Raw genomic sequence first — 27,021 nt, 5'->3', positions numbered from 1 at the left:
CTTCGCAGTACAGGCCGTGTCAGTCTTTTTGACCCTCAAAGTTGTTGCTGCTCGAGCGGGGTCTTGTCCGGACACCATGCAAGGCAACCTCTCCAAAAATTTCGTATCAACCAACACTGCTTGAGCACCCTCAGCAAAGTCCGTCCAACCCTAAGGATTTTACCACTTGCGATGGCACCCAATAGAGCTGGAAACAAGCGCAAGCCGCAAACACATCGACAAAATCCCTTCTCGAGAAATGGCGCATCAAACATGTCAACCACGTCTCAGCGCCTCCTGCCGGAGGTCTCCACTCCTCCTCTCGCCGAGGCCGTGCCACAGGATACGATGAGGTTCGCAGATCTTGCCGCGGACCTTCATCCAACCCTCATCGAGACTATCACTCAGGATCTTGGCTTCGATCACATGACACCGGTACAGGAAGCGACTCTCCACGAACTTCTGCACAATCGCGTCGACTGCTTGGCACAAGCAAAGACAGGGACTGGCAAGACCGTGGCCTTCCTTCTGCCAGCAATCCAGACCCTGATGAACAAGCGACCCACTACGAAGAAGAAGGTCTCTCTGCTCGTCATCTCGCCAACTCGGGAATTAGCGCTGCAGATCGCGAAGGAGGCATCCTCACTGCTCGGTCGACTGCCTCAGTACAAGGTGCAGTGGGCTATCGGAGGCACGAACAAGGACCGAGAAGAACGCGACATTCTCGGTGGCTGCGACATTCTAATCGCCACTCCCGGCCGCCTCAAGGATCATTTTGGAAACCCTAATGTTGTCGAACTCTTTTCTAGCCTCGACACGTTGGTCTTGGATGAAGCCGATCGTCTGCTTGACATGGGGTTCGCCGCCGAACTTAAGGCCATCATCTCATATCTGCCGAACAAGGAAGAAACCAAACGTCAAGGTATGCTGTTCTCGGCCACGATTGCCGACCATGTCAACAAATTCGCCCATTTGGCTCTGTCGCCCGGATACAAATTCATTTCTACTATTCCAGCTGGTGAATTGAATACTCACGAGCACGTGACTCAGCTTCTGGTCACTGTGCCTGACTTCAAAGATGTGCTGCCGGCCACAATTTCAACCCTTCGTCGTGAGGTGGCTTCCACTGGCATCAACAACTTCAAGGCCATTCTCTTCTGTCCTACTGCAGCTCAAGCTGACTGGTTCGCCGAATCTATCTCCAAGGCCTCCGGTCTTCCGACAGTGTCAACACTTCATGCCCGTATGTCGCAGTCGAAGCGCACAAACGTCACCAATGCGTTCCGCACCGCGTCCTCAGCGATCCTCATAGCTACTGACGTTGTTGCGCGCGGCATGGACTTTCCGAACGTGTCCACTGTGGTGCAGATCAACTTGCCTACAGACAAGGAGTCCTACATCCATCGTCTTGGTCGAACGGCACGTGCAGGACGAGACGGTCGTGGTATCTTCATCATCGCCGAAGCAGAATCTTTCTTCCCTAAGTATCGTCTGAAGGAGATCGCTTTTGTCCCGACCGAGGCCGACATCAGTCCTCAGGACACAGCGCTTGTGCAGCAAACTGCTGCGAACAGCGAGATGCAAGGCAAAGCCTACCAAGCATGGCTAGGCTACTACAAGGCTCATCTCAAAGCCCTGAACTGGACTCCGGAGCAGCTCGTCCAACATGCAAATCGGTACGCAATTGATGCTCTCTGTGCTGGCGGTGTACCGGAGCTGCAAAAGTCGACGGTCGGGAAGATGGGATTGAAGGGTGTCAGGGGCTTGAATGTCGTGGCGAATGCGCCGCATGTTGGTCGTGGTGGTCAGGCGAATGCTCCAGCTGGTGGCGTTGCTTCCTCTGGTCCTGGATCTTGGAAAGGCGGCCGGCGTATGCCAAAACCTTACAGTGAGCCGCAAGAAGAGCCGAGTTACCAGCATGCTGGCAGAACGCGGAGAAAGGACCATCAGTAAGAGACTTTGGGCCTCTGCTTACACGTGGTCATTGGTGGAGTGGTCGAAGGACGACAGTCGGAACGCCGGAATACTGGCGGCAGAGCTTCTTTGGCTCCATGCACCTGTCACTTTCACTGTACAACAAAGCTGGATCTGCTGCAGCGGTCGGTCTGCACGTATTCATTGGGAGACAATCTGCATTTCATTGGCGCATCGCAAGCTAGAAATTTAGACTACGTAGACGAGATACCCTCAACTGCGACGGCAGCAGTTGTCTCAAAGCACTGATTTACACTGGTATCACTATTAGACCTGACCAAATTCGCAGCACTCGGCGTCTTCAAAGCCATTCTGGGTGCAGGTACAGTACCTAGGAATGACCATTTGGTGCTTGCCCCTTCTATGTCAATTTCCTTGGCATTGAATGGCGTCATCTCAAACTTTGGTCTCATAGACCATCTGACCTGCACTCTTTCGAAACCGCCTTGAGATGCCGTGTGATAGCCGTGTAGGCGGTGTGCATCGTCTGAGTCAATACGCGACCTTCACAAATGCCGGATCGTGTCCGTTGAGGGGCTCCCCACCATGATCCCAAGGTAGAGAAACATTGTCACCACTCCTCCAGGTCCGGCCTCATGGAGAATAACAAAGCGCTTCTACACCGCATCACCGTTACAGGCAGCGTCCAGGCGCTTGTCATCGACGATGACATTCTCTTTGCTGGCCTAGACGGCGGACTCATCGCGGCCTATTCACTCGACACCTTCGATCTGGTATCCCAGGTACAGGCCCACGAAGACAGCGTGCTGGGTCTGGACCTGTGCGCACAGCAGGAGCTTCTCTTCAGTTCAGGAGCTGACGATGTCGTCAATGTCTGGTCAACTCAATCTCTACAGCCACTACACAGCATAAGATCGCCTTTCGAGATCGGCGATGTGTTCTGCGTGCCTACTCGGCGAGGACGAGCCTGGCTTTCTTTGGTGCTCAGAATGGAAGTCTGAGCTGGTATAGGGTGCCTGAAGGGCGCAATGGCGTCCCAGTACCAGAGACTCCGTTCAGTCCCGTAGCACGAAAACACCGCTTCTTCGACTCTTTCGGGCCAGGAGGAACGCAAGATCCTCTGCAACTGAGAGGGCCGAACGGCACACTGAAGGTTGGAGGCCGTCGTCACACTGTGCATCTCGAGAACTACCAGGCATACTCGCACAAAAGCTATGTATTTGCCATGGTTCTCGCCAAAGGCCTCTTCCAGCATGATGCAGAAGAAGAAGTCCTAATCACGGGTGGCGGTGGCGGCACAATCAAGCTGTGGCGGATCGAAGCAACATCTAGCGGAGTACTCGAGCTCTTCAAGCTACGGAACAAAGGTTTGAGCGTTCTGAGCCTTGCATACTCTGGCTCATTTCTGTACGCTGGCCTTTCTGGAGGAGTCGTTCACATCTACAACCTCTCTTCATGCCAGCTGGTCCATAAGCTTCGTGTCGGTCAAGACGATGTTTTACAGACACAGATCAGTTGTGGCTCGGTGATAGCCGGCTCAAGCGGTGGTTTGCTCACACAGTTCAACAGCCAGTTCTCGGAAGTCGCAAGTTGGCAAGCACATAACGGGAAAATCCTGGCGTCTTACCACTCACATACACCAAGCCGCAAAATACTGGCGACAGGAGGCAACGACAACACTATCGCCATCTGGGACCCGAAAGATCCCGAAGCAACTTCAGTCGCGCAGGCGGTGCAGAGTGACGATGAGCTGCTCAAGTCTCTGCGGCAATTCATTGGTTACCAGACTGTATCCGTCGACCCGCGGCACGCTCGCGATTGCCACGAAGCTGCGAACTTCCTTCGCAAGCTATGCAACGCTTTTGGGGCTACCGCAACTGTGCTCTCTCCTGCTGGCCAGGAAGGCGTCAGTCCGATCCTGCTAGCCAAGTTCAGAGCCTCAGCCGAACCCGAGGACAGTAAGACTATCCTGTTCTACGGACACTACGATGTCGTGGGTGCCGAGATGTCTGTCAACGCCAAAGGGAGACGGAACTGGTACGCTGACCCGTTCTCGCTCACACCACTCAATGGCTTCTTCTATGGTCGTGGTGTTTCGGACAACAAAGGCCCGATCCTGGCAGCTCTGTACGCTGTGGCGGACCTTGTTCAGCAATCACGCCTTTCCTGTAATGTGACTTTCCTACTCGAAGGTGATGAAGAGGCCGGCTCCAGAGGATTCCGTCCGACCGTCCAGCAACATCACGATCTTATAGGACCTGTTAACCACATTCTCCTGAGCAACAGCTACTGGCTCGATGATCATGTTCCATGCCTGACATTCGGCATGCGTGGAGTCGTACATGCAACTGTGAATATCACATCCTCTCGACAGGCAGATCTGCACTCCGGTATGGACGGAAAAGCAGTGCAGCACGAGCCGCTCAAGGATCTCACCGTTCTTCTTTCAACCATCCTTGGACCCAATGGCACCGACATCACCATTCCAGGTTTCAATGGCAGCATCGACAAGCTGACTGACGGTGAGTCTGCGGCATACAACCAGATCGCTTCCTCACTCCTGGCTGGCCATCCGGAGATCAAGTCACAGCAAGAGTTCGCGCAGTCACTGATGCAAAGGTGGCGATACCCGAACCTCACAATTCACCAGATCAGCGTTCCAGAGGCCAAAACTGCTGTCACAATCTCACGCACTGCTCAAGCAACTCTCTCCATACGCATCGTCCCGTCACAGACAGCAGAAGAGGTCGCCACGAGTCTGACTGCTCACCTCGAGAAATCATTCGCAAAGTTGCACAGCAACAATAAGCTGGAGGTGCGTATCACAGCCAAAGCCGACCCATGGCTGGGCAATCCGCGTTCTCCTCTGTTTCAGTCCCTGCGTTCCGCAATTGTCGATGTTTGGAATCCTGAGTCAGATGATGGCGGTCGCTCCTTCCCAGACTCTGCATCAAGGCCACCTGATCCAAGCATTTCCGAGATCATCAGCCCAGTACTGCGGCCTCCGCACCGCCGCGCATCAACCCTTGCCTCCTCCGGCACCTTCACTTCCGCAAACACGCCTCATGAACCGCTGTTCATACGTGAGGGCGGCTCGATACCTGCGATTAGCTTTTTGGAGAAGGAGTTTGGAGCGGACGCGGCAATGTTCCCGATGGGCCAGGCGAGCGATAACGCTCATTTGGACAACGAGAGGATCAGGGTCGAGAATCTGAAGAAGGGCGGAGCTGTTCTGAAGAGGGTATTTGGCATGCTGTGAGGGCGCCGGACGGAAATTTGGGGAGAAAGGCCATTCAGGCTACTTTGAGAAGGATCTCATCTAGTTCTTGAGATGCCATCAGCGACCGAATACTTGCTACGTACTTAGCTAGGGAAAGGGCCAGAGGGTTACAAATTTGACACCGCTCACAGCGTGGCGTTCTCATACCGCCATCCAACAATGTAAGCCTAGCCTCAAACAGCCGTGAATCATGCCATCTGATACGTCCTTGTGGGGAAGCCAGATACTTCACATGTCGCACTTGCCCTTCCAGCGAGGCCCTGACGCAGCAGCGAGCACGGCAGCTGCGATCTAATCGTGCGAAGAGCGATTGCGTTACTGGCTGCTTGCAATAGAAATGGCATCTGGTGGGAAAGTGGCACTCGTGTCAGGGTTAGCCTCTGAGCAGCAGTGACTGTGCCTTCCATGCTGTAGTGAAGCCATCAGCTCGATTGGTTCGCAGTCTCAGACGCCAGCTTCCTCCCACACATCCCTTTTTGCGCATACTCTCGCTTCTCAGGAACGCACTGTGGACGAGACTGATGTTTTGGTAGTCACGATCCAGTGGAGCGCCCTCCGGCCAATCGGCCATGGGATGTGGATTAAGTTCGCCGTACCTTAACTTCGACGACCGCATCTGATCTGATCTTGAGCTCATCGCAATTGCATGCTGCTTTTGTTGCTCTTGTCCTGCAGTGCCTCGAGCCCGCGATGCGTTGGCACTCAAGCGCTTTCTTGCCGGCTTCGAGCTGATGTGAGCCAACGGGCGAGTGCACTCGCACGGCCCCCACACGCCGTCCCGCACCCTGATGCCGCCCCAGAACACGATCGTCGAGGTTCGAGACTGCGTTCCTGCGACCGTAAGTCGATGAGGGTGCGGATACGAAGATTAGGTTGATGGGCTATGGGAAGCAGACGGCGAGAATCTGAAGCTAGAGCTCGCTCTGATGCTCAAACACACCTCCTTCATGCCTTCTCTCCACAAGGGAAAGACTTCCCTTGGAGGCAACGAGGTGGACCACAGGACGCGGACGCCGGTCGTCTGAGCCAGCATCCGAGAACGGACAAACGCTCACGTCGCGCCAAACCTACTCACTCGAGGCTGTTCGCAGCCGAAACCAGGTAGGCATCCAAGACGTCGACTAAGAAGGCTTTGTGGCGGGATCCCAAACTCCATGCTTGTGCATCGGACATCTTCGACACAGGGACCGACTGAGCGCTGTTGCGATAGCCATACGGCCCGAAAGCTAAGTTCCGGCAGGAAAATTGACGACAGCAGGATTCTTGATGATGACGCTGCCAACCTCTGTGGATGTCGACTCTCGAGAGATCGATGCAATAGACGTGCTAAAGGTTGGGCTCGATCAATGAGCTAACTCAGCAACACGGGAAAATCTCTAACGGTTCAACGACGGCAATATCATGTCGCGATCAAGTTTATTCCACGACAATCACGCTAACTCCGCTGGCAACGCACGCCTTGGCCGGCAGCACACAGACCCGTCGCAAAAAAGCAAAAACAATCGGCATCCAGAACTCGAACGCAAGATAACAAAAACGAAGTCGTCTAGTTTACCGTCATCACGAGATCACCTGATTCTCGCTCGGGCCCACCTCCGAACCACGTAAGTTGAAATCCCGCACCCTATCTCTCCCTCCGCTCGAGTTACTGGCTCCTAGTTCCAGCTCGAATTGCTATCTAATTGGTATCTTCCCACAGTAACCGGCCGCCGGTGGCTGGTACTACTGAGGTTTGCCCTTCTTTTTGGGGATCTTTGGCCTACTCACGCATCAGGGACTCAATAGCGCGTGCCTCGGGTGCGGGTTTCGAAACTAATTTCTATAATTCGAAAATATAACCATTGCGACTAGGCAACCGGAGATAGTTGTTATGGGCGGTCATCAGGGGCTACTTGTTGGCAAGTGAGGGCGGTGGGCTGGGGGGCAAAGTTGCCTTGCGGAGTCTTGGCGAGAGGAATTACTGCAGTCAGTTTTCAGCGAACCTGTCAATTTGCGCCAGCACAGCTAAAGAAGTCTTTCTGATAAATAATCGGAGCCCGACAAAGGATCTACCAACTCTCTCGCTTGCGCAGTCCAATAACATATCGAGCCGCCAGCAATACATCCTCCACACTACCACATTTCTCAACTCCCGCGACATGGCGCTTCATCGCGAAGTAATCGAGACGCTGACTCTCACGAACATCGCTGATTCGGATGTCGCATTCGAGGTCTGGGGAAATAGCTCGGCACACCCCCACGGTGTGATCCAGGCCAGAAGCAATGTTGATATCCAGGTCCTGATCCGCGAGTCGAAAGTGTACCCTCCACCCAACCTCACAAGGGACGACGTCACTTTCGTCGTCACGCTCTCCGGTCTTCATGACTCTGAACTCTCGGCTGCGTCAATCATTGCTTCCTGATCATCTTTCAACATCATGGCGGAAGGCCGCATTCAAGGCAATCAGATCACTATCACCATGTCTCCCAACGCTACAATTCTCGATATCCGTGAGTCAGTTCGGAAGCCGATTATCTGCTCCTCGAATTTCCTCGCATCACGAGCAGGCCATACTCGAAAATCCCTCGAGGCTCAGCGGCGGGACATCGACAAGCAGACGCGTGAGATCGAAGCCGCGCTGGAGAAGGCGTACGACAAGGTCAACGAGTTCGAAGGATGTGACTTGGAATCAGATGCAGGACTCAAGCAATTGTGGGAAGAAGCTCAGCACAAGGTCAAAGATCTCCAGGAACAGTACCTGACACTCCGTGCAGCACGTGAGTCGTGGCGAACAACGGCGAATAGGTATGCGGAGGATGCGGCGGACGAAGCCGAGGCTGTGAGGCAAGCTGCGCTGGAGAACTTATTGAACGAGGCAGCTTGGTAAGGCGATTACAGTGAGCAAGATGGCCGAACGGCTTGGACGGCGATGGAGCTCGATAGTAACGAGCAGGATGAGCACATCAAGATAGATAGGATGATGAAGGAAATGGCTACGGGACAAGTCGCCTGCAAAGTCATGTGGCCCGACAGGTGGACGACGCAGGCGCTCAAGGGCATCGCGATGACGATTTCGCTTGATGCAATGATCGACTATCCAACTTTGCGTTGAGAACCCAGGTAGGCATCTGTCAAGTGCTGAGCAGCAGTCGCAAGGCGGAGGGAGGCTTGGCAAGGTATTTACTGCAGTTCATTTCACTTGAGACCTCGCTGTTTGCGCCGGCACCGCTTTTACGGGACTTCACAAAATACGAATGATTTCAGACTTTTTCGATCTCGCTGTCAACGAAGTTTTGCGCCATCGACGATTCGCTTTCTTCATTTTCACGTCTCTCAATCTTATTGGAATGGCGGTCGAATGCCATCCATCCGAGTTCGCCATTACGAGACCATGCTCGGAATACGGAGTCTATGAGACGCTGACGGTGACAAACAATGGTGACTCGGTTGTCTTATTCAGGCTCGACATGACGGGTTCTGGTATAGATGACTCGACATACTGCCTTCAACCCAACTGCGGCTTCATCAAACCCAACAGCGAGGTCAAGATTCAAGTCCATCTCCGACCGACGCGCCCCCCATGGAAGTACCTTGACCGCGAAAGAACCATCCTAGGCAAGATCTTCCTCCATTACTCCGATCTTGACGGCTTCGATCGAGGCAAGAAAACCGCGAAGTCATTGTGGCCGATCATTAGGTCTATACCAGGGAGCCGCATTCAGTGGAAGGAGATCCGTGTCGTATCACCTGCCAGCGCCGAGAAGTCGACTCAGACCGAGTGCGAAAACCCTGTTGCTGAGACCACCGAACGCCAGCCCTCCTGTAGCGCGCAATTATCCTCACCAGGATCCAGCTACCTACTCCCACCGAGAAGCCCACGCCGGCCGAGGATGATCGGCCTGTCTCCCAGGCCACTGCTCCCGAGATCACGATGAAGCGAGCAGGCAGTCTCCGACGATTCCTCGAAAATAACGGGCGTGACATCAACGAGAGCACGCGGACAAATGATGTTGCGCGGGAGGAGACTAGCAAGAAGCTCCAGGAGCTCAATGAAACAGGAGTCGAACTTGAGAAGGACAGACTTGCACTCGAAGCACACAGCCGGTTGCGAGCCGTGAAGGAGGTCGAGGCTGCTCTTCAGGAAAATCGCAGAGAAATCAAGGAGCTTGAGGTCCTGGATCTTGAACTTGTGCAAGACAGACGATCACTTCGGGGAGCCAGTGCGCTATTCGAATTGTTTGCAGTCGAATATCTGGAACAGGAGGGCGTGCATGTCAGATGGAGTACGCTGAAGGACCTGGCAGATGAGTCAGAGCAAGCTGGCCCCACGGATGAGATCGATCTAGCTATCGACGACGCTAAGCAGGATGGTCAGCAATTGCAGATTAAGGTAGAGGAGGACGAGGACGTAGTGGCAGCCCAGCGACATCAAGATGAGGAGAACGACCATTCTACCCGGGCTCACGAGTCGCCTAACGAGCCGCCAGCAAAGAGGTTCAAATCAGCCCACACCATATCCACGGGACAGACACTGCAGCCTCCTGCACAACATGCACCTGTACGTCGATCGAGTCCGGCAGATGATGCGAGACTACAGCCTTCGTTGGCCACCAACCAAAAGGTCTGGCTCAAATTACATTTCACTCCTGGTACGCCACATGCGCAAGCCCGCAGCGTCACCGCCGAGCAAGTCGCAAGCGTGATGAAGCACGTTTTCTTCATGTTCAATGACGTCGACGATCGAGAGGACTTCCGAGCAGGAGTCAAACGCCTATTCGAAAATGGCTCGACACCGCCACCAGGAGACTACGCGAAGGGCTGGACGCCAGAAGAGTTCAAGGGAGATGTCGCCAAGCATTGCAGACGCCGCCCAGACCGTGATTGGTGCTTCTTCGGCGTTCTAGCGGGATTTTCACGCGACCTAGACCGAGGCCGCCCCCATGGTAACGATTGCCCGTACTGCAAGAAGAAGAAGCACCGCAAGTGTTACAATGTTGAGATCGTTGATGGTGCGCGTGACCCTGATCACAAAGACGCGCCCACGAGACGTCTGTTGGCAGCACGAGCAGAGATGGATGCGGATCTGAGAGAGTTGACCGGTGCAATTTTGGACGGCACGGCGAATGCAGCACAGCAGAAAGAGTATAGCAAGCTCATCGCCGTGGAGAAGAAGTCGAGAGCAGATGCTAGAACCAAAGGTGAGGATGTCTGGTGGATTGTGAGGAGGAAGACACAGGTCAGCAGCACAAGCGCTTAGGGGCGACCGACATTGGGTTACCACTCTATGCGGACCCAGCTGGAGCAGCACGGATAGTCGCTTTACTCCCAGCAACGATGGTTGCAGACAATCTTGAGACACCACCAACACAACGACAACTCCAAGCAGACCGCGAATTGCGACGTGGACCGTGCTTAATCGATGAGTATCCGTAGCGCCATGATAGAATATGGCCAGGATGGAGAAGCACAAAAAGCAACATAGGAAGAACGAACCTTGCTTTCGCCAACGCTACCATAGTGCCTGCTCCTCAAACCCAGAACTATGCACCATCCATCAAAATTTGACCACCGTTGACTCCGCCGGTCTGTTGCACACTAAAGTCGCCAAGTGCAGGCGTCAGTGGCGATGTCGGAGTTGGACTTCAAGTGACGGCGGCGGACTAGGTGGCAAATCTGGTCCACTAAGGGCTTGGCGAAAGGAACAAATGCAATTGATTTCACCCACCAGCGCAGCTGTTTAAGAACTCGCAAGTTCTTTCTGATGCCTGGCGGATGACCTCAGACCGCCTCGACCTCGCCGTCCGCCAGAGCGTCGCGCCATCGTCAACTCGTCCTCTACATCATACCACCTCTCATCCTCGACGAAATGGCACTCGAAATCGATGACACACACCTCGGCTTCTTGAGACCGACCCATCGCCAAGTAACCGAGTGGCTCAAACTCACAAACAACAGTCAATCGGTAGTCGCATTCAACACTCTCTCACTCCCTTCCAAAGAATTCTTCATGCACCCAACTTCTGGTCTGATCCGGCCCAACAGCACTATCGACATACATGTTACACTCCCAGTGGAAGAAGACGAGCCTCGTGCCTACAGATGCCGCCACCAGTTCCGCGTCTATTTCTGGGACCTCGAAGGCTCTCCTGTGGTCGATGGCTCTATCTTCGCATCGTGGTCATGGAATAAGATCATGGCTAGAGGGGTCATGAAAGAACACAGAATTCACATTACATTCGGCACTGCCCACGCCATGTCTAACAAGACTGGAAAGGTGGAGATGGAGCCCTACTCTTACACTGCGCATCTATCGCCACATCAAATTCGTGCACTGGCGTTCGTCGAGACGTCCACTGTGGTCGAGGAAACGGGTCCCGCAGCTGATGCTACGGGTGCGGAAGCGTCACTGGCCCAGGCAGAAGGTCTCACAGAGGCTCAAAAGGCGGAGAGACGGGACATGAAGGAGAGGATAAGCGACGTCGAGATCAGGCGGGCGGCGAATTCCAGGAAGATTAAACAGCTGAGGATGAGAGGAATTTGGCTTGAGAAGGACAGGGGCTCACTCCAGCCGTGGTCTCCTGGAGCGAAGCTGATCGAGGCCGGGGAGGAGGAGAACCGCAGAGAGCTTAAGGAACTCAGAACAACAGAGTATCAGCTCGAGGCCGAAGGACGAGAGCTCGAAAGAGCCCTCTTTCGATGGGCTGCACAGATTGTCCAAAGCCGAGTATCGGGGAACGCTGAATGACCTAGCAGATGGCACTTGGAAGGCACCTATCTGACAAACCGATCAAGCCGTTCCCTCGTGTCGTGCACGACGCAAAGGCTCAAAGGATTAGGATGAACGCAGCGTGAGAGCGGTAGAGGTTAGATTTTGGGAGAATGAACCATGTGTTCGCCATCGCTATTGTAGTGCCTTCCATCCTCTGTTTGGTAAATAGCGCTTGCGGCCTTCCTGCGAACACTCGAGCCCTTGCTTCGCACACCTTAAGACCGCTCCTGATACCCCGGAACCTCGCTATTCCTCCTTGTCTCCCCCTCCAACCCCTCCCGCTCACCACCCCTCACCACCCTCCCCTCATCATACACCGGCGGCGGCGCCCTCGGCTCGCCCATATTATCCACCCCATCCAACGTCCCCTCACCCCTCTCCACATCCCTATGCCTATCCATGTCCCGCAACTCCGTGCCCGGCGCGTTGGCAAAGCCACCATATCCACCTGCGACGCCGAGAGCCGTACTGTTCCCGCCTTTGGCCCCAAGCCATTTGTCGACGGTGGAGACTTCGCCTTGGGTGCGTCGCTTCTTGTGGATCGCGCAGTAGAGGGAGCCGCCGAAACCGATGACGGCGAGGACGAGGGCGATTGTGACGCCGGCGATGACGTCGGGCGTCCAGGCCATTATTTTTGGGAGTGGGCTGTAGGCAGATGGAACGGTTGTAGAGGTGCTGGTAGCGGCGGTTTGCTTCGGCTGCCGTTGCTGGTATTTGAGCTGGAGGAGAACAGCTGAGTCTTCTTGCTTTTTCTGCAGCTTTTTATGTGCTCTTCTGTCTAACCTGCCGACTACGATATACCCGTAATGAGCTGAGCCTGTTTTGGTTTCACGTTTTCGAGAGGTAGCAGTCGTCCGTCTGATGCTTCGGAATGGGTGGTGGGGCCGTTACGTGCCTGGCCGCCTTTTTATTCCTCAAAACGGAACGCAGTCAGGCAAGCAATATCAAAGTCAAAGAGAGGAGGGCCCTTCCTCATGGCGCAGTCGCGCGGAATCGCCAGGATATATGTTAATCACTAAGCTGCATAGCCGCGAGTTCTGCAGATACATCCTTTAGGCAGGTTGCATCGCGTCGTGCTTGGTGCGGGGCGGAAGTTCATCAACCGCCCAGTGATGCCCCTGTATCCAAGCTCCGGAGGGAAGTCTTATCGGTCAGGTTACATGCTAAAGTGCTTGGCGGAAGATGCTTCGCGGGAGACGTGGTGGTGCTTGGAAAATCTTGTCTTGGTTGGGACGGAGGAACCGAGGTCACCTACTACTAAAATACAGGCGTGGTGGGTAGGTGATTGGGAAGTGCCGCTCGCAGAGGTGGCTAGCGACCTCATTTATATATTGTTCCTGCGAAGTGTTCATCGTTCGTGCTTTCGGGATCTGCAGCATGTCAAACAGACCGCTTGAGAAAGTTGAATGCATCTTCAGGTAGAAGAGTGTGACACTATTCCCATGTTGCCTAGTGACTCATACAGCCAGGAAATATATTCGCAAGACCGGATGACCTCACATGGAAATTGTCACCTCCAGGCGGCTGACAAAGATTACCCTGCCATGCTCGAATTCGATGATGTTAGAACATTACTACTCGATCCATTACAACAACTAATTGGGACGATCACAGTGCGCGAGTCCTACAGATCTAATTGACTGCAGGCGATATCGCCGAAGCTTGCCAGGGTTACTCATCCTCCCGAAGTCGACCATTACAGTTGCTCTATTCATCTATCCGCTCAGCGCTAGCCTTCTCAATCCTGTCGATAACAGCATCCACCACCGTCTCATCCGCCTTTTCGATTTCGGGTTCCACCATCTCCGCAAAGATGTAGTCGCACCGAAGGTCGTCGAATTTTCTGAGGATGAAGAACAGCTCGTGTGCTAGTCTACCAACATCCGGTCCCAGATTCACTTCGTGTAGAAAGATGCTGTGCTTGCGAGACTGTGTGGGTAGTTCCGCGATCGCAACGTCCCCACTTGGCGCATTGGTCGCTTGTGAATTGCGTGAACTCCTGTTCCCGGAAAGCGCGTCGGGAATGGCTGGAGCCAGGTCCGCGAAGCGTGGCCAGCGGCGAGTAATGATACCGATATTGATATTCTGATCATGTCGGCGCACGTCTTCGAATCTTTCACGAACTCTTCCTGCGAGGACGGCATTCTGAGAGAACAGCACAAGTTTGGCATTTGGTGCATAATGTCGATATTTCATGCCAGGAGCTCGAGGCGCTCCATTGAGGTCTAGAGCATGCGTATCGTTATTGGAATCGGGGGTGTTGGCGTCGGTACCATTTGGTATCGATGTGTTGGACCGCGTGACGTGTGGTTTGTAGCCGATGGATGTCTGCGACCAGTGCCCTCCAAGTGCTCTCAACTCAGCTAGACTCACACCACCAGGTCGGAGGATAAGTGGCGGGTCATGGAGTCCGTCAACGACCGTGCTTTCGACTCCGACATCGCATGGCCCTCCGTCAAGGATGAAGTTGATCTTTCCGTTCAGGTCATCAAAAACGTGCTGAGCCGTCGTCGGACTGGGTTTACCGGAGCTGTTTGCACTTGGTCCGGCGATAGGCAAGTCTGTGGCTGCAATGAAGAAGCGTGCGTACTTTGAGCTTGGCACACGAAATGCGATTGTATCTTGACCAGGATGGACCTTCGTGCTGAAGATTAACCGCTCAGGCACAGGAAGCAGAATCGTCAATGGGCCTGGCCAGTATTTCTTAACCAATGCTTCGTATCGATGAGAAATCGGGCCATTGATCAGCCGCTCAAGATGTGCAATGGAACTTGCGTGGACGATCAATGGGTTGTCGGAAGGCCGACCTTTAGTTGCGAAGATGGACGTCACGCCTGGCGTGCTTGCTGCTGAGTGGCCAAGTCCGTACACCGTCTCTGACGGAAAGGCGACTGGAGGAGCAAGACCATATTTGATGCTTTCAATGGCTGCTTGTAACTGCGCTCCCTCGGGCCTGCTCACGTGTTGCTGATAGATTGCGCGGTACTGCTCATCCGTGGCGGTCTCTGGCAATCCCAGCCACCGAAGGTCTACAATATGGGTCTTGCAGTTCGTGTAAGGCTGGTAGACGCTCGATGGCGCCGATGCATCGTGGTGATCCGTGGCAGACATGGTGCCCACGATTGATGGTGGCAATACCGTCTTATGGATATGGCGAATGCCAAGCCGAAGTTTCGTTCTTTGCTTTGGAAGAGTAGAGATGAGACGTCGCAGCGGCGGCGATGTCATGTATCACCGATCTGGCGGAAGCAAACAGTCAAGCACCTCCAGACAAGGAAAACCGAACTTCTGTGTTGCTGAACGCCTCATCTTGCGGATCTAGCAGACGGTGTAAACGTGGAGCTGGTCGCGAGGCGGTGGCTGTTCAGAGGAATGCAACCTTCATCATGACATTGGTCACTAGATGGAGGTTGCAACGCTGCTTGATTTCACGATTTGATGACAGACGACGACCTTTGCTCTGATAGTATGAGATCAAAGAAATCGTCAGCGAGCGAGGATCTCAGAAAATTCTTGTGCACCAGGATTTATCAGCAGTAACTCCGAGCATCTTCACCTCGATCTTGCCCAATTCTTTCAGACTCATTCGTTCTAGTCTGGCACTCTTGCATCTACATTCCAGCCCCACGTCCTTTCTGCTCGGAGTATGAAAAATGAGATCTATGATGGCTTGTGTGCATAGGTGTGGTTTATCTTGACAACGCGAGGCAGGCTCTCGGCCATTCCTTCCCGCCAAGACCAATCACCGTACTTTCTCCCTACGCCCTGCCGCATCCTAACCTTGTCCGCCTTCTCCTATCATGGTAGTTCTCAACCTCCCATCTCTCACACGACACATTCTCCGGACCTCCTCCTTTCGCCCACTCACAGCTTTCAAACAACTCCCGCCCCCTCACCGGACCCTAGGAATCAGGTACCACCCTGTGGTTGACGACGCCAACGTCGTTGCCTACAAGGACAAGGTCGCCCGCAAAGACGTCGCCCGCGAGATACAGGCGAAACGGGCGCGAAAAAACCGGCGCAACGCCATGGCCAGCAAGCCTTCCACCACCACCGCCGCCGCCACTACTTCTACAGCAACAGAGAAATTCGTCCTGACCTACTATGTCCCTGTGGAGAACTGCAAAGCCGTGACCGAGGCAGTCCACAAGACTGGCGCGGGGACGTGGCCGGGGGATAGCTACGGAGAGACATGTTTCATTGGGAAGGGGATCGGGCAGTTCCGTAGGTAGCCCTTCTTGTTCTACTGGACATGACTGTTCGTGATCGCACCGTCTGCGACGAGTGGTCCGACACCGACAAGGCCGGATATCGACCTTGATCTGCATGATCATGTGGCTGACGTGACACACAGGACCACTAGAAGGCGCAAACCCGGTGATCGGCAAAGTCGGCGACCTCGAATTCGTGGAGGAGTCGAAAGTCGAGATGGTGATTTTTGGCCGAGAGATCATGGTCGCGGCGGTCGCGGCGCTGAAGGAGGCACATCCTTATGAGGTTGTGGCTTACTCTGTCGTAAAGGCGGAAGACACTTAGATTTCTGCAGCTTGTTGGACGGCTAGGCGTAGAAAGCATGAACCGCAGAAAAGCGACGAGATGCCTTTGAACAAGATAACTTGGATGTAAATGTATATCGAATTGGGATATTTCCGCTGTACCCTACGCAGCGCCGCCCACGCTACTAACAGGACTCCCGATCGGACTCTGCGGCGCATTGTCCGCCTTTCCTTCCAGCATGCGCACATACGTATTCTGGCTGTTCGGGCTACTTGCCAGAACTCCAAACAGCACCCTCAACTCTCCGCTTTCAGCCCATTGCATGTCCGCTATTGTAAGAGCGTCCATGAGCGTGTATGCTACCTCGAAGATTCTCTCGAAAATGCCCAGACCGTGCACTGCGATCGCTTCGTAGCTCAACTCATTGCTGATAATCTGACACAAGTCTTTGGCTATGACGATGGGATAGTTGTAGTAGAAGACAGGGTCGGTCGCGTCTGAGGAGACCAAGCCTTGGCGCATTGAGGCTTGCCAGAAAATCAAGCGCAGCCACTGATGTGTGATAAGGATGTCAGCCTTCTGGGTCTCTGTCAGCACGGAATAGTCGATGCGAAAGTTGTTAAGAGAGTGCTGAAGATTCGTGATGTTGGTAATTGGTGCAGAATTGGACGCGCTATCGCTTCTCCAGAGATCGATGAACTTTTCGTCCAGTAATGAGAAGAGGCTCGAGAGGGCAGTGAAGCCCGCTAGGACGATTCGATCTTGCTCGTCGAAGAAGTCTGACGGAACGGCGGGAAGTGCAGCTATTGTGGCGGACTTGTTTCGCAGTATTGCAAGACCGCGCTCTGTGACGAAGAGCACGGCGAATGTGCGGCGTGCACAGATGGCTGCGATTGGCTCCATACCTATATATGTTGATTCGCGGTGGAGATTCTGATCGTACGCCATGCCGATGGCTTCGCGGAGATAGAAGTGGTGTGACTTCGGCCGTTTGAGCTCGAAGAGGGCGACGCAGATGAAATAGGATGATTGAATAGCGGACAAGGTCGAATGCTCGATCCAATCATACATTTTTCGGGTCACGATGGCGAGTTCGAGGAACCTTTGACCCAGGCTATGGCGCTTTCCCAGGGACAAGTCGACGTCAGGGCTATCCTGCAGGACGACGACGGCGCTCAGCGACAGAATGAGGACTTTCTCCTCCATGTTGAGCTCCTCAGGTTGGGAAAGACGCGCCATGAAAGAGGCCTCGTGTATGAATGGCCTGATAGCGTAGACGTGTCGGAAGTACTGCCGGATGCATTGTGCTATCAATAACGCAGACATGCCGACTTCAGCGGCCAAAGTCAGGATCCGTGGCTCTGCAGGGTAGGGGCCGGAGTCGCTCCTGTACAGATACTTGGGCCCGTTGGCCGGCATCGGCGAGCTTGCGGCTGTTGACGTCGGTGGTGGAGAAGTAGGAGTGTGACCTGCCGACATGATCTGATCGATCGAAGGTGGTCGGGCATCTAGTTTGGGCGGACTGGGATGCAACGTCCGTGGCGCACTGGTCGGCCTGGTTGGATAGCTTGTGACACTTGGAGGCGCTGAAGTTGGCGCATGCAACGGAAGCGGCTCCTGGAATATCTGCTGCGCAAGGTCGTTGACCGACATGTAGCCAGACGGCGACGACGGCTGACTCAACTGCAGGAGATCTGATGTTGGCATTTGCCATGAGGCAGGAAACTGTATGCCGCCCTGCGCGAAGGTTGCTGGCGCATCATAGGGCACCGACCGTGGCATGCTCGTGATATCTCCGAAGCCGCTGGCGATGGGCGAACCAAGTGGTGTTGACGCCATGGAGCTGGTGTTGGAGTATGATCTGTCTATGCCTGACATCTCCATACCCAGCTGAGATAGATCAAATGGTGGTAAGCCCGTTTCTTGCACCAAAGCATGCTCATGCTCATCCCTAAGCTTTGCGATGACTGAGCCAGATCCTTTCTTTGGCCCGCGCTTCTTTCTCGCGATGTCGCGCGTACATTGTAGTTTGCTTTGAGTACATCTGCTTCGGTCAGTCCATGGTTCATTTCCAGCTTCCTTATGCTTGCCTTTCACAAGGTATCTTCTTTCCATCGCACTTGACCTTCCTTCTTCGACACTGATCGCAAGGTGGAAGCTTGGGAGGTTCATTGAGTCCGTCCTTCGCGTCCGTCTTGATTGGATTTGGAGCAGCTTCTACCTGCGACTCTTCCATTGTATGTTGATCGGCACTCCGGCGACGGCCGGCCGCCTGACGAGGGGTCAAAGTACTCGTATTCGCGGAGGTCCAGACATGGGAGGTACGCTAGGAAGAGTCGCGTGTGCTACGACCTGCGCAGTATTCCTGTTGCTGTTCTAAGCAGAGGCGGATCTTCGGCGACCACTGTCAGCATGCAAAGTCAATCGTCCGCGAACGTAGCACCGAGAGTTGACATCGTAAGGAGCACATGATGCGGGATGTACCTTGGCCTTGGGTCCCGTGGGGAAGACACGTTACGACGGAGGCTGAAAGGCGGGGAACTGCACATGCGTTCACGCCATGCACGTAATTTCGAAGCCTCCTATCTGGCTGCTTATTTCTGTCAGTATTCAAACCTACCGTGAGCATTGCGTAGCGCGAGGCTGGAACCTGCCATCTCTATATGGACATCTGATGATGGACATACTCGTGTTCAATGGCCACGGCAGGTGCAGCATAGCAGGTGAAGTGAGGTGAAATGGGCCGACGCGGGTTAAGCGAGACCGGCTACTGCCAAGACTCGCCCCGTCTCCTTTTCATGGACCAGTACCGAACATGTTTCCTTCCTCTTGGAGTCTTGAATTCATACGTGCGTTCCTGTCGTTGAATGAGCTAGGTCCCAAAGGCCCTTGACTTAACGACAGGAACTTAAGTCGACATGGAGCACCTACCTTTCCACGTCGATAATGCCACAATATTCGGTCTGATCGTTGCGTTCGGAGTTCAAGGCGTGGCCCAGATCCTCAACGTGACTTTTCTACCGAAGTCAACGCCTTTGAAGTACAAGGTTCTATTCTTCTGGCATGCCTACGACTTCCTGACTCATTTCATCCTCGAGGGTAGCTTCTTGTATCATTGCTTCTTCAGCTACACCGAGCTTGGAACCTTGAAGGACCTCACGACGTGGAAGCGCTCTCCAGACGATCTGCCTCAGCTATGGAACAATCCCAACCGCCGGTATGGCTCTGCCTTCTCGACGCACTTCTCGGCGCTACCCTGGATCGAGTACGGCAAGGCGGACGTGAGATGGCGCTACGCAGATCTCAACGTGGTCAGCTTGGAGCTCCTGACCGTTTGCCTGGCCGGACCAGCTGCGACCTACATTTGCTATCAGATCTACAAGGCTATGACGGCAAAGCAGGCAACAGTCCAGAGGCAGCATATGGCACGACTCTGGTTCACGGCTGTCATACTTGCCACTGGAGAGCTCTATGGTGGTTTCATGACATTCTGTCCAGAGTGGTTGTCCGGTAACGCTATGCTCAATACTGCGGACCCGATCTACCTCTGGCTCTACCTTACCTATTTCAATATGCTGTGGGTTGTGTTCCCATTCTGGGTAAGTCACCTCTCCCTCACCAAATTGCCATGCGACTGACGCAAAGCTCAGGTCCTCTACTGCGCATGGGGTGAGATTTCGTCCGCCATGCATGTCGGCACCACCTACAAAAAGATCGTGTGATGTTACTTCACCTGATCCGCCAACGGCCGCGGTTTCCGCAACATCGCATATCCCGTCGGTACGATGAATTGCTCGTCTCCCTCCGGAATGACGCAGTTCAATGGAGCCACAGGCTCAAACCCAGCGGCCTGGTACAGCTTCATAGCAGCAGGCCGAGCGTTCAAATACCCAACAATGTTCTCTTCATCGGCTTTGTTGACGCCCCATTCGATCAACTTACGGCCGATTCCCTTGCGCTGGTGCTTCGGGCTGACCATCATTCGGCGGCAATCTCGCAATCATTAGACTCAGGACAGAAGAGGGCCAAGGCACGGACTCACAGACATGCCGCTTCCCCCGGACCGTACTAATGTACGCATTTCCATGCTGTCGATAGACATGAGTGATTGCTTCCTCGGCGTTCTTGACCACCACCGCTGGCTCTGGCGACACAACAGTCGTAGAACTAGGAGTGCTACCTCCTGAACCAGCTGCAATTTCGTCGGGCATGATCTCATTGGGCTCCTCTTGGACCTCTTTCATGAACGTGTCGTACTTGGGTATCGTCACGTTACCATGGTACCAGTGAGCAACGCCGACGATTTCTTCATGAGTCGTGCCATTTTCCTCAGGCACGTCCAGAACAGCCTTGAAGGCGATCTCGTCCGTGTTGGCTGGATCAAGGGCGTTGTTCAGACGCTTCTTGGTCTCGTCGATGAAATCCATTTCTTGGTTGTAGAGGTCCATGAACCGGATGAATGGGTCATCTGCTACAGCTTCTCGGCATAGTTGAGCACATATTGGTACATCTGCGGGATCAGTGATTTGAACAATGCGTACTTCAGCCATATTCTTGTCGGAGCAGGTGTGACTTTTGTTGTTGCGACGAAGACGTCGTTGCGGATTAGCGAAATGGCAGCTGATATATGACTGGCATTTGAGCGTCGGAATATTGACTCAATATCTCCATACCGCTACCTTCATCACGTTGCATTTGCCGTGGCGAGCGTGTCAGGTATGCTCAGCATTATACATTTCGGTACATCCCCGTGTGTAATCTCAATCCTTCTGGCAGCGCCAAATGGCCTCTTTCGGGACATTGGCGACTCCGGGATACCATCTCCTTCGACGATCGATAACGGCATCAAAGAAGCCTCGCACCCCTGCCGCTCTTCGTCGATCACAGCTGAACTCCGTGCGCACAGCCACGATCTCCACGAGCCACAGCCACGATGCTCAGGACTTTATTACCGCCCGCCAACCCGCCTCCAATTCGACCGAGCGCTACGCAATCACATCCCGCCAGTTTGCTCCTAAGCAGTGTACCCTGCAACAGCTCGTCTCTCGATCGACTGGCTGGCAGGACACTCATGAGGTTTTCATTTGCCGCCCTGCTCTGAGCGAGCATTCCCAACGCTCACTCGAACGTTTCGGCAACGATGATGTTCCTTTGTTGAGACCATTATTTCGAGTCTGCCGCCACTTTGTTGCGGTGACGTTGTTGCTTTGCTCGCTGCAGGTTGGCTTTGTTACAACGAACAATCGTCAAAGCGGAGTCGAGATCTTTGCTTGAGCTGGAGCTGGTAGTGCTATCCGACGCAACAGTTGCTGAGCAGCACAATATCTACCATACAAACCACCGAAGTTTACCAGCGACACAGGCTCCTACCCGTTCACCATGGCAGCAATGGTTACCCAAACGGTCGCTATAGTCGACAAGTCGAATAAAGTCGTCGGCACGACCAAGCAGCTCAAGAATGTCTTCAAGGAAGCCAAATTGGCCTACATGGAGCGTAAAGCAGAAATCGTGGCCGAGCGGAAGGCCAAAGAAGATCGTGAATTGCAGAAAGCCCGCAAGCATGTCGAGGCGATGACTATTGCTGACGAGGACGAGCGGCGATCTATTGCTTCCTCTGCGCCGCGGCATAGATCTCGACGGCATGCGCATTATGAGTCGGACGAGGAAGAGGAGGAGCAGCAGCGGGAGCGGCGGCGGCCCTCCATGAAGAATCACCACAGACAGCACTCCTCGATGTCGGTACGTAGTGGTCAGACAGCGAGCAGCCGCTCTTCATTCGACTCTGCTCGGCCTCACAGGACTCGAACTCGTTCAATCCCGCATTCGCCGCGCTCTCCACTGGGCCAGTTCAACGACGACCTCGCAGCCACTCGCTCTGCACCAGGCTCACCTACTGGCCACGCCCTCACCCGCCGCAAGACCGACGGGCTCGCCCTCCAGCAATCGAACCGCCGACCATCCGCTCCCCGCTCCTTCTCCGATGCCAACATTGACATGGATCTAGCATACGGCGACTTCCACCCCTCTTCCATCGCACCCAAGGACCTAGCCCTGTCGAGAACAACCGAGCAGAAACTCCAAGAGCAAGAAATGAAGACCCTCGTGCAACGAGCCAAGGGTCTCATGGACGAGGCCAATTGCGCGCAGCACTCGGTCAAAGCGATTATTGCGCACCTGCAGAAGAATCCCGATGCCATGGCAGCTGTCGCTCTGACACTCGCCGAGATTTCCAACATCGCGACCAAGATGGCGCCTGGCGCCCTAGCTGCCATGAAGGGCTCTGCACCCGCTGTCTTCGCGCTCTTGGCTTCACCGCAGTTCTTGATTGCAGTCGGCGTCGGTGTTGGGGTCACAGTCGTTGCAATAGGTGGATATAAGATCATCAAGAAGATCCAGGCCGCCAAAGCGGACAAGGAAGGCTCGATGGACGAGATGCTCGAGGTCAAAGAGCTGGACCGGATCGAGCACTGGCGACGAGGCATTGCCGATGTGGGCGACGAAGCATACGAAGCGAGCATAGTCAGCGGAGCCACGAGTGTTGAGGGCGAGTTCATCACCCCCATGGCGGCGCGGAGTATGGGACACCTGGTGCCGGAGGAGACAAAAAAGGAGAAGAAGGAGCGGAAGAAGAAGGCGAAGGATGATGAGAAGCGGGAGAAGAAGGACAAGAAAAGCAATTCGAGAAGTGAAGTGCGGAGTGAGGTGTCCAGTAAGGGGAGCGAGAAGAGAAGGAAGAGCAGGGTTGAGGATGTCAAGGGCAAGGAGATCGTGGTGAAGAAGCCGAGTCCGCTGCGGAGGATGTTCACACCGAAGGAAGCCAGCAGCAGGGGAAGCACGGCGTCTGGGATACCTGGGATATAGTTATGCTTTGGATGAGACACGACCAACATGTTTGACGAGATGAATATGATGCTCGGCTAGATTTCTTCCAGACCTGCAGCGACTATACAATTGTTCTCATTGCCTCGAAAACGACTTGGGATCACTTCAACTCCTGTGGCGTGCCTGAAGGCCTCCCCACCATCCCGCCTGTCACCCCACAGATTTTTGCGATCCGCAGCGACGACGTCACTTGAAGCAGGCACAAGAGTCATTAGTACCCGAAATTTCTACGCTGCACACAACAAACACATTTAGCGACTGCTCAACCTCCAGCCCTTCCGATCCATCCCTATACCCTCTCACTCAGTGCTGGGTCGTCCATAGAGCAGGTTCCTCCTGGGCCGCCACCATGAAGCAACGCTTCTCCAGCATCGACGTGCGTGTGCTCTCGCTCGAACTGTCCTCGACCCTGATCAACCACCGCCTGTCCAACATCTACGACCTGTCCTCGCGCATCTTCCTCTTCAAATTCGCCAAACCCGGCTCCAAACACTCAGTCCTCGTCGACAGCGGCTTCCGCTGCCACCTTACATCCTTCGCCCGCACGACCGCCGCAGAACCTTCGGCTTTCGTACGGCGGCTGCGGAAGTACCTCAAGAGCAGGAGGGTCACAGACGTGCGGCAGATTGGGACAGATCGGGTGATTGAGCTTGACTTCAACGGGCAGTACAAGTTGTACCTCGAGTTCTTTGCGGCAGGCAACATCATACTCACAGATGGCGAATTGAATGTGTTGGCATTGCTGAGGCAGGTTAACGAAGGAGACGAGGATGTTGATGTGCGGTTGGGCAGCAAGTATGTCCTGGACGCGAAGCAGAACTATGCCGGAGTGCCGCCCATCACTGAGGACAGGGTACGGGATGCGCTTGAGAAGGCCGCTACGAGGGTCAAAGCAGCCAAAGAGGCAGGTGGGAAGATGGCGAAAAGAGCAAAGAGTGGCGATGATATCAGGAAGGCCTTGAGCGCCGGCTTTCCAGAGTATCCGGCTCATCTGCTGGAGTGTGCATTCTATGAGACAAAAGTCGACGTCACATGGCCAATTTCGGCAGTCTCGGAGGATGCCAGCAAGATGGGCAAGATCATGCAGTCGCTGAAACAGGCTGAGAGCATATCTGAGAGCTTACACACTGGTCCATGGCGTGGCTACATAGTGGCCAAGCTAAAAGAAGGTACTCAACCGCCAGAAGATGGGACTCAGCCATCAAGGGACGATCTACTGTATGACGACTTCCACCCATTCCGGCCGAAGCAGTTCGACAGCAAGCCAGGGGCCCATGTCGTGGAGATTGAGGGTTTCAACGCCGCAGTCGATGACTTCTATTCATCCGTCGAGTCACAGAAGCTGTCCTCAAGATTGACGGAACGCGAAGAAACAGCAAAACGGAAACTACAGTCTGCCAAAGACGAGCACGACAAGAGACTGGGTGCACTGCAATACGTGCAGGAGATACATATTCGGAAAGCGCAGGCGATCGAAGCCAACACGCATCGCGTGGAGGAAGCCTGCGCGGCTGTGAATGGGTTGATTGCACAGGGTCTGGACTGGGTCAATATCAGCAAGCTGATCGAGAACGAGCAGTCCAGAGGCAATGTTGTTGCTCAGATGATCAAACTTCCGCTGAAGCTGCATGAAAATACAGTCACGCTTCTTCTGGAGGAAGACACTTACGAGGACTCTGAGAGCGACGATGAGGATCGAACGGACTCCGAGGCCAGCGACTCAGACGAAGAAGAGGTCACAGCCAAGAAAGCTATGAAAACGGACGACAAGCGTCTCGCAATCGACATCGACCTAGCCCTCTCGCCCTGGTCCAATGCCAGACAGTACTATGACCAGAAGAAACAAGCAGCCGTTAAGGAACAGAAGACCATTCTCGCAAGCGGTAGAGCCCTCAAATCCACCGAGCGCAAAATCGCAGATGACCTAAAGAAGGGCCTGAAGCAGGAAAAGGATGTACTTCGCGAAGTCCGCCCACAATTCTGGTTTGAGAAGTTCCTCTGGTTCATCTCCTCCGAAGGCTACCTGTGCTTGTCCGGGAAAGATGCCCCTCAGTCCGAGATCCTGTACCGACGATATTGCAAGAAGGGAGATGTGTATGTACATGCTGACCTCACGGGTGCGTCGCCGGTCATCGTCAAGAACAATCCCGATACGCCCGATGCCCCAATACCGCCAGGCACTCTGAGTCAGGCTGGCGCGTTCTGCGTATGTGGGAGCAATGCTTGGGACAGCAAAGCGGTGATGAGTGCGTGGTGGGTGCTGGTCGATCAGACATCACGCGTGCATGAGGCTACTGGGGAATTGGTGACTGGTGGTGGCGTGTCGGTCAAGGGCAAGAAGAATTGGTTGCCTCCTAGTCAATTGCTGCTGGGTTTCGCAGTCGGATGGTTGGTCAGTGAAGAGAGTCGAGGAAACCATGGCAAACTGAGAGTTGGTGCTGTTGATGGGACTGCGGCTGCTGCACAAGCGGTCGAAAGCATGAGCCTGGATGAAACGGCACCAAACGAGGCGGCTGAGGAGCAGGACGAAGATGATGACCAAGCGGAGTCACAGAACGACGAAGAGGGCGAACCTGTGCCGGACGTTGAAGATGCTGGAAGTGTAGCTGAGGAGATACTTGAGGAAGACCACAAAGCCGACGACGACGCGGCTCAGCCTCACACTGACGTCGTCGAGGAAGATGAGGAGCACGGAAGCGAAAATGAAGACGCAGCGAGATCGAACCCGCTCCAGTCAGCGGGAGCAGATACGGCAAGGGACACCCACGAAAGCAATGAACATGACGACGAAGGTGACGCAGAATCAGACACAGACGAAGACAACGAAGCAGACCAAGCATCATCATCTCAACCACCAACCACGTCCGCCAGCACAGCACCATCAACTCGACCAGATACGCCCTCATCCATCATCCCCACCCTACAACCACCAAACCAGAAATCAAAGCAACTCCCCCGCGGCAAACGCTCCAAAGCCCAACGCCGCGCGCAAGCCAAATACGCCGACCAAGACGAGGAAGACCGAGCCCTGGCCATGTCCCTCCTGGGCACGACCAAAGCCTCGGAGCGCGCCGCAGCTGAGGCAGCCGAAAAGGAGGCGGCAGCAGCAAAAGCAGCCGCAGACCGCGACCGCCGGAAACGCAACCAAGAAAAAGCCGCCGAGCGCGAAAAAGCAAGAGCCCTTGCCTCCGCAACTACCACCGGCGACGCCTCGGAAGAGCTCGATCCGGAAACACTAACCAAAGAACGCACCGAACACGTCAACATCAACCTCATCGTCCCGCACCTCCGACCCGGCGACGTCGTGCTCGCCGCAATCCCCATCTGCGCGCCCTGGACCGCGCTGAATCGATATAAATACAAAGTGAAACTCCAACCCGGCAGCTTGAAGAAGGGCAAAGCCGTACGAGAAATACTGGGGCAATGGCAGAGCTTGGGTGGAGCGGCGAGCAAAGTGCGCATTGACGAGAGTAATTCTGATCGGGAGAAGGTGTGGCGGGTGGAGGTTGAGAAATTGAAGATATTGAGGGATGTGGAGGTTTTGGGACAGGTGCCCGTGAAAGGCGTGAGGGTCGTGTTGGGTGGTGGGCTGGCAGGGGGGGAGTGCGGGGAGTGCTGGGAGTGGTGGTGCGGGTGGACGGGGGAAGAAACACCATGGAATTTCATGCTAAGGAGGACGCCGTAGGAGTTGTGTCTAAG

General features: G+C 54.4%; 13 protein-coding genes across 13 annotated transcripts; 9 read left to right on the top strand and 4 right to left on the bottom strand.

The window, feature by feature from the left end:
• Positions 1–252: 252 nt before the first annotated feature.
• AB675_1400 (ATP-dependent RNA helicase mitochondrial) lies at positions 253–1,932 on the top strand (the record flags this gene model as incomplete). Its single annotated transcript, XM_018141288.1, has 1 exon — positions 253–1,932. One exon carries the CDS (start codon positions 253–255, stop codon positions 1,930–1,932), a length of 1,680 nt encoding a protein of 559 aa, XP_017994410.1.
• A 617-nt stretch (positions 1,933–2,549) lies between these two features.
• Positions 2,550–5,173, top strand: AB675_1399 (putative di- and tripeptidase DUG2; the record flags this gene model as incomplete). The annotated part of the gene is made up of 2 exons (XM_018141285.1): positions 2,550–2,760; positions 2,811–5,173. 2 exons carry the CDS (start codon positions 2,550–2,552, stop codon positions 5,171–5,173), a joined length of 2,574 nt encoding a protein of 857 aa, XP_017994409.1.
• Positions 5,174–7,611: 2,438 nt separating this feature from the next.
• On the top strand, positions 7,612–8,061 carry AB675_1398 (uncharacterized protein; the record flags this gene model as incomplete). The annotated part of the gene is made up of 1 exon (XM_018141284.1): positions 7,612–8,061. The coding sequence occupies one exon, from the start codon at positions 7,612–7,614 to the stop codon at positions 8,059–8,061; it is 450 nt and encodes a 149-aa protein (XP_017994405.1).
• A 580-nt stretch (positions 8,062–8,641) lies between these two features.
• AB675_1397 (uncharacterized protein) lies at positions 8,642–10,431 on the top strand (the record flags this gene model as incomplete). The annotated part of the gene is made up of 2 exons (XM_018141283.1): positions 8,642–8,965; positions 9,028–10,431. The coding sequence occupies 2 exons, from the start codon at positions 8,642–8,644 to the stop codon at positions 10,429–10,431; spliced, it is 1,728 nt and encodes a 575-aa protein (XP_017994391.1).
• A 609-nt stretch (positions 10,432–11,040) lies between these two features.
• AB675_1396 (uncharacterized protein) lies at positions 11,041–11,919 on the top strand (the record flags this gene model as incomplete). The annotated part of the gene is made up of 1 exon (XM_018141282.1): positions 11,041–11,919. The coding sequence occupies one exon, from the start codon at positions 11,041–11,043 to the stop codon at positions 11,917–11,919; it is 879 nt and encodes a 292-aa protein (XP_017994421.1).
• Positions 11,920–12,158: 239 nt separating this feature from the next.
• On the bottom strand, positions 12,159–12,572 carry AB675_1395 (uncharacterized protein; the record flags this gene model as incomplete). The annotated part of the gene is made up of 1 exon (XM_018141281.1): positions 12,159–12,572. One exon carries the CDS (start codon positions 12,570–12,572, stop codon positions 12,159–12,161), a length of 414 nt encoding a protein of 137 aa, XP_017994399.1.
• Positions 12,573–13,650: 1,078 nt separating this feature from the next.
• On the bottom strand, positions 13,651–15,054 carry AB675_1394 (Threonylcarbamoyl-AMP synthase; the record flags this gene model as incomplete). Its single annotated transcript, XM_018141280.1, has 1 exon — positions 13,651–15,054. The coding sequence occupies one exon, from the start codon at positions 15,052–15,054 to the stop codon at positions 13,651–13,653; it is 1,404 nt and encodes a 467-aa protein (XP_017994396.1).
• A 689-nt stretch (positions 15,055–15,743) lies between these two features.
• AB675_1393 (putative GTP cyclohydrolase 1 type 2) lies at positions 15,744–16,479 on the top strand (the record flags this gene model as incomplete). The annotated part of the gene is made up of 2 exons (XM_018141279.1): positions 15,744–16,167; positions 16,298–16,479. The coding sequence occupies 2 exons, from the start codon at positions 15,744–15,746 to the stop codon at positions 16,477–16,479; spliced, it is 606 nt and encodes a 201-aa protein (XP_017994406.1).
• Positions 16,480–16,602: 123 nt separating this feature from the next.
• Positions 16,603–18,279, bottom strand: AB675_1392 (putative sucrose utilization protein SUC1; the record flags this gene model as incomplete). The annotated part of the gene is made up of 1 exon (XM_018141278.1): positions 16,603–18,279. The coding sequence occupies one exon, from the start codon at positions 18,277–18,279 to the stop codon at positions 16,603–16,605; it is 1,677 nt and encodes a 558-aa protein (XP_017994402.1).
• Positions 18,280–19,358: 1,079 nt separating this feature from the next.
• On the top strand, positions 19,359–20,078 carry AB675_1391 (Emopamil-binding protein-like; the record flags this gene model as incomplete). Its single annotated transcript, XM_018141277.1, has 1 exon — positions 19,359–20,078. The coding sequence occupies one exon, from the start codon at positions 19,359–19,361 to the stop codon at positions 20,076–20,078; it is 720 nt and encodes a 239-aa protein (XP_017994415.1).
• An 86-nt stretch (positions 20,079–20,164) lies between these two features.
• On the bottom strand, positions 20,165–20,990 carry AB675_1390 (uncharacterized protein; the record flags this gene model as incomplete). Its single annotated transcript, XM_018141276.1, has 2 exons — positions 20,165–20,433; positions 20,483–20,990. The coding sequence occupies 2 exons, from the start codon at positions 20,988–20,990 to the stop codon at positions 20,165–20,167; spliced, it is 777 nt and encodes a 258-aa protein (XP_017994419.1).
• An 829-nt stretch (positions 20,991–21,819) lies between these two features.
• Positions 21,820–23,301, top strand: AB675_1389 (uncharacterized protein; the record flags this gene model as incomplete). Its single annotated transcript, XM_018141274.1, has 1 exon — positions 21,820–23,301. The coding sequence occupies one exon, from the start codon at positions 21,820–21,822 to the stop codon at positions 23,299–23,301; it is 1,482 nt and encodes a 493-aa protein (XP_017994393.1).
• Positions 23,302–23,671: 370 nt separating this feature from the next.
• Positions 23,672–27,003, top strand: AB675_1388 (Ribosome quality control complex subunit 2; the record flags this gene model as incomplete). The annotated part of the gene is made up of 1 exon (XM_018141273.1): positions 23,672–27,003. A coding segment is annotated over one exon (3,332 nt), but the record flags the coding sequence as incomplete, so codon positions are not given.
• Between the last annotated feature and the right edge of the window lie 18 nt (positions 27,004–27,021).

The sequence above is a fragment of the Cyphellophora attinorum genome (genome assembly GCF_001299255.1).
Source record: "Cyphellophora attinorum strain CBS 131958 chromosome Unknown Contig60, whole genome shotgun sequence".
Classification (NCBI taxonomy): domain Eukaryota; kingdom Fungi; phylum Ascomycota; class Eurotiomycetes; order Chaetothyriales; family Cyphellophoraceae; genus Cyphellophora; species Cyphellophora attinorum.
The sequence above is the reverse complement of the archived record's forward strand: the minus strand, read 5'-3'. Positions and strand labels throughout refer to the sequence as shown.